At 29.3% G+C, this 5,000-nt stretch overlaps 1 protein-coding gene across 1 annotated transcript in view; it reads left to right on the top strand.

Annotated features, from left to right (window-relative positions):
* The window catches only part of LOC111638356 (midasin-like), a 31,065-nt gene that overhangs the window by 18,209 nt on the left and 7,856 nt on the right, over positions 1 to 5,000 (top strand). Inside the window, exon 2 of the mRNA XM_023384054.1 lies at positions 1,674 to 1,900. Coding sequence (XP_023239822.1) covers positions 1,674 to 1,900 — 227 coding nt within the window. The remainder of the gene's footprint in view (positions 1 to 1,673; positions 1,901 to 5,000) is intronic.

Below are 5,000 nucleotides of genomic sequence, written 5' to 3' on the forward strand. Positions count from 1 at the left end.
GCATATAAATACATACAAATAATTTTTAATTGGGGCCAGAGACTAAAGAAAACAATAATTTAGAAAAAAATGTTTAATAAAATCTTAGATAATACATATGTATAACAAATTATATTATTATGCAATTTTTCACATTTACTTGATTATCACATCATAATTTTAACATTGTTTCCATCTCAGCGATAATACAGTGATGTTTATGAATGATGCTTGAATTTAAAGATTGAGCATTTTTCACAGCTTCGAGAATTTTTTCTTTATCTTTTATAATTGTTCTGACCATCGATTCCGGTAGATCAAACTTCTTTTCCAATTCACAAATTTTCATTTTTTGTATTGAAGTCTTTAATAATGTTAACTTTACATTCCAAAGATAAAGTTTTTCTTTTTTTTGTTTGATGCAGAAGAATCAGTTCTACTTTGGATGACATAGTAGAGTCTCTCAAGTCTCTGTAGATATAACAAACACAGAAATAAATAACACAAAATAAATTGTAGCTATATGTCAATTCCGTGCAACATGTCCGAACATGTAAGCTGAAAAATAATGTGGGGGAGTGAGTAATCAAGAGTTGCGTGACTCTCAAACAAAAGACAAATCAACGAGATTTGAAAATCGTGTAACTCCAGGTTCGCGTAAGTCGGGGTAGTGTAAGTCGAGGTATTACTGTATAAATATTGCTCCCTGTATTATTTTGAAAGAAGTATAAATTTACATAATAGTGTTCTGTAAAGAATTCATATAACCATCTAGTTTCCTTTTTTATACATAAATGGANACATTTACTTGATTATCACACCATAATTTTAACATTGTTTCCATCTCAGTGATAATACAGTGACATTTACGAATGATGCTTGAATTTAAAGATTGAGCATTTTTCACAGCTTCAAGAATTTTTTCTTTACCTTTTATAATTGTTCTGACCATCGATTCCGGTAGATCAAACTTCTTTGCCAATTCACAAATTTTCATTTTTGTATCAAAGTCTTTAATAATGTTAACTTTACATTCAAAAGATAAAGTTTTTCTTTTCTTGTTTGTTGCAGAAGAATCAGTTCTACTTCGTTTGGAAGACATAGTAGAGTCTCTCAAGTGTCTGTAGATATAACAAACACAGAAATAAATAACACAAAATAAATTGTAGCTATATGTCGATTCCACGCAACACGTCTGAACATATAAGCTGAAAAATAGTGTGGAGGAGTGAGTAATCAAGAGTTGCGTGACTCTCAAACAAAAGGCAAATCAATGAGATTTGAAAATCGTGTAACTCCAGGTTCGTGTAAGTCGGGGTAGCGTAAGTCAAGGTATTACTGTGTAAATATTGCTCCCTGTATTATTTTGAAAGAAGTATAAATTTACATAATAGTGTTCTGTAAAGAATTCATATAACCATCTAGTTTCCTTTTTTATACATAAATGGACGGTTTCCTTCCTGTTATAATTAACATAATAAACAGCTCTATTCATTCAATAGTCTAAGCCACAAATTCTCTTATTTTAATCTATAGATTTACAGTTCATATAACCATTCCCCATGCTGGACATGGTGGAGTGATTATGTTTGCCATTTGTTATGCCATTTATGGTAAATTTTTTATTTATTTGAAAATATATAACATTGTCATTTTTTTTCATTAACTTACATAATTATTTAAATGTTTTTCAGATAAAATCTTCATTAGATTATCAACAGATGCTTGATATTGTATCCTCTCTACTTCTAGAGGAATCATACACTCTTCTTGTTGCTGATTATTTTAGCCCATTACTATTAGAATTATTAACTCATTGTAAAATATCAGAAAATCTACATTACAGAACATGCTTTAGTAAATATGAAATCATTGGAATTATTCTTGCAAAATTAGTTGGAAAATATTCTGTTGTTTCTGAGTAAGTATTTTAACCTCAAATGTTTTGTATAATTTGATTATCAAACAGTAAAACAAAATAATTCCTTAAAATTCATTTACCATTAAATCCTGTTAGACTTTGTTGTAGGAGTCAAAATCAGATGATTTTAAGAATAGGAAGAATACTTTGAAAATGATTACTTAAAAAAATTTAATCAACTTCTATAATGAAGCTAAATAGAATATTAATACTAAATTAATTTGGTTGTAGTGAATATTTATATAATTTTATGTAAACAAATTATGATACTGAATAATATGGTTAACATATTTAATACTAATATTTATAATTAATTTCAAAAAAGGATAAAAAAGTAAATGAAAGAAGGAATGTTGTTATTTTAAAAAAAATTAATTTTTGTTATTAAATAACAAATATATATTTTATTATTTGTATAAAAATTTTTGCTATATAAAAAAACCTGTTTTTATATTATTATTATTATGTTAGGTTTAGTGAGTTATACTCGGTTGACACTGGTGGCTGTGTACTATGCCGGACCAGAGTCAAGGCATAGCAACAAAACAAAACTAAAATTAAATAAGTGTGTCAGTGTCTGTATTCAGGAATTTCCTAACAATATGGCATGTATTCAATATAATGGCCTTCTGTAGTGTGATGTATGTATTTCTATTCAATTGTATGTTTCCAGGCTTTTGTGCAGTGTGTAAATACTGTACAAAAGCCTGGGAACATACAATTGAATACATATTAAATACAGCATACAATTGAAGCCTGGGAACAACAAAATAAATATAAAAAGACATTGAAAGGGAGAAAACTGATTGAAATAAAAGATATAATTGTAATTTTTTCATAAATGATTACCGTAACTTCACAACTTAAAAAATCTCATGCTGTATAAGCAGGGATAAATAAGTTATTATCAATTAGTTTTGTCAATTAAAACAGTTATGTGAGACTGCTTAAATGCCTCTCTTGACCAACTGCCTCATCCCGATTTCATCACGAATCGGAAGGGTCCATCTCAAAACTCTATGATAGCAGGTGGCATGTCCTGAAAATGCAGGTGATAAGTTATGGCAGTGCTTATCAATTATAGACAGGTGCATACTTCATTGGGCCAAACTGTACAATTTCAAAAGATTTCAATGATTCACTTTTACTGTAAAAACATTCATATTGAAATTACAATGAAGTTATGAAACAAAATGGAAGACACTCAAACTAAATTATTATTTGAGAAAATTAATGTATGAAGTGAACATAATGATTGTAAAAGCCTTACTGTCCNACCAGAGTCAAGGCATAGCAACAAAACAAAACTAAAATTAAATAAGTGTGTCAGTGTCTGTATTCAGGAATTTCCTAACAATATGGCATGTATTCAATATAATGGCCTTCTATAGTGTGATGTATGTATTTCTATTCAATTGTATGTTTCCAGGCTTTTGTGCAGTGTGTAAATACTGTACAAAAGCCTGGGAACATACAATTGAATACATATTAAATACAGCATACAATTGAAGCCTGGGAACAACAAAATAAATATAAAAAGACATTGAAAGGGAGAAAACTGATTGAAATAAAAGATATAATTGTAATTTTTTCATAAATGATTACCTTAACTTCACAACTTAAAAAATCTCATGCTGTATAAGCAGGGATAAATAAGTTGTTATCAATTAGTTTTGTCAATTAAAAGTTATCATCAATTAGTTTTGTCAATTAAAACAGTCATGTGAGACTGCTTAAATGCCTCTCTTGACCAACTACCTCATCCCGATTTCATCACGAATCGGAAGGGTCCATCTCAAAACTCTATGGTAACAGGTGGCGTGTCCTGAAAATGCAGGTGATAAGTTACGGCAGTGCTTATCGATTATAGACAGGTGCATACTTCATTGGACCAAACTGTACAATTTCAAAAGATTTCAATGATTCACTTTTACTGTAAAAACATTCATATTGAAATTACAATGAAGTTATGAAAAAAAATGTAAGACACTCAAACTAAATTATTATTTGAGAAAATTAATGTATGAAGTGAACATAATGATTGTAAAAGCCTTACTGTCCTTAAATTCTAATGTTATTGTTAATTGTCTACTTGGACTTTACTTATTAATAGGACTTAATACTGGTGTTTAAAGATTGGCACAGCAATGAGAGTTAGTTCAGGAAAGAACAAAATTTCTTTATTATATCTATTACTACAGGTGATATAATAAAGAAATTTTATTCTTTCCTGAACTAACTCTCATTGCTGTACCAATCTTTAAACACCAGTATTAAGTCCTATTAATAAGTAAAGTCCAAGTAGACAATTAACAATAACATTAGAATTTAAGGACAGTAAGGCTTTTACAATCATTATGTTCACTTCATACATTAATTTTCTCAAATAATAATTTAGTTTGAGTGTCTTCCATTTTGTTTCATAACTTCATTGTAATTTCAATATGAATGTTTTTACAGTAAAAGTGAATCATTGAAATCTTTTGAAATTGTACAGTTTGGTCCAATGAAGTATGCACCTGTCTATAATTGATAAGCACTGCCATAACTTATCACCTGCATTTTCAGGACATGCCACCTGCTATCATAGAGTTTTGAGATGGACCCTTCCGATTCGTGATGAAATCGGGATGAGGCAGTTGGTCAAGAGAGGCATTTAAGCAGTCTCACATAACTGTTTTAATTGACAAAACTAATTGATAATAACTTATTTATCCCTGCTTATATAGCATGAGATTTTTTAAGTTGTGAAGTTACGGTAATCATTTATGAAAAAATTACAATTATATCTTTTATTTCAATCAGTTTTCTCCCTTTCAATGTCTTTTTATATTTATTTTGTTGTTCCCAGGCTTCAATTGTATGCTGTATTTAATATGTATTCAATTGTATGTTCCCAGGCTTTTGTACAGTATTTACACACTGCACAAAAGCCTGGAAACATACAATTGAATAGAAATACATACATCACACTACAGAAGGCCATTATATTGAATACATGCCATATTGTTAGGAAATTCCTGAATACAGACACTGACACACTTATTTAATTTTAGTTTTGTTTTGTTGCTATGCCTTGACTCTGGTTCCGGCATAGTAC

The sequence above is a fragment of the Centruroides sculpturatus genome, unplaced genomic scaffold (genome assembly GCF_000671375.1).
Source record: "Centruroides sculpturatus isolate CEXI.00-Female unplaced genomic scaffold, Cexi_2.0 scaffold1014, whole genome shotgun sequence".
Taxonomy (NCBI): Eukaryota; Metazoa; Arthropoda; class Arachnida; order Scorpiones; family Buthidae; genus Centruroides; species Centruroides sculpturatus.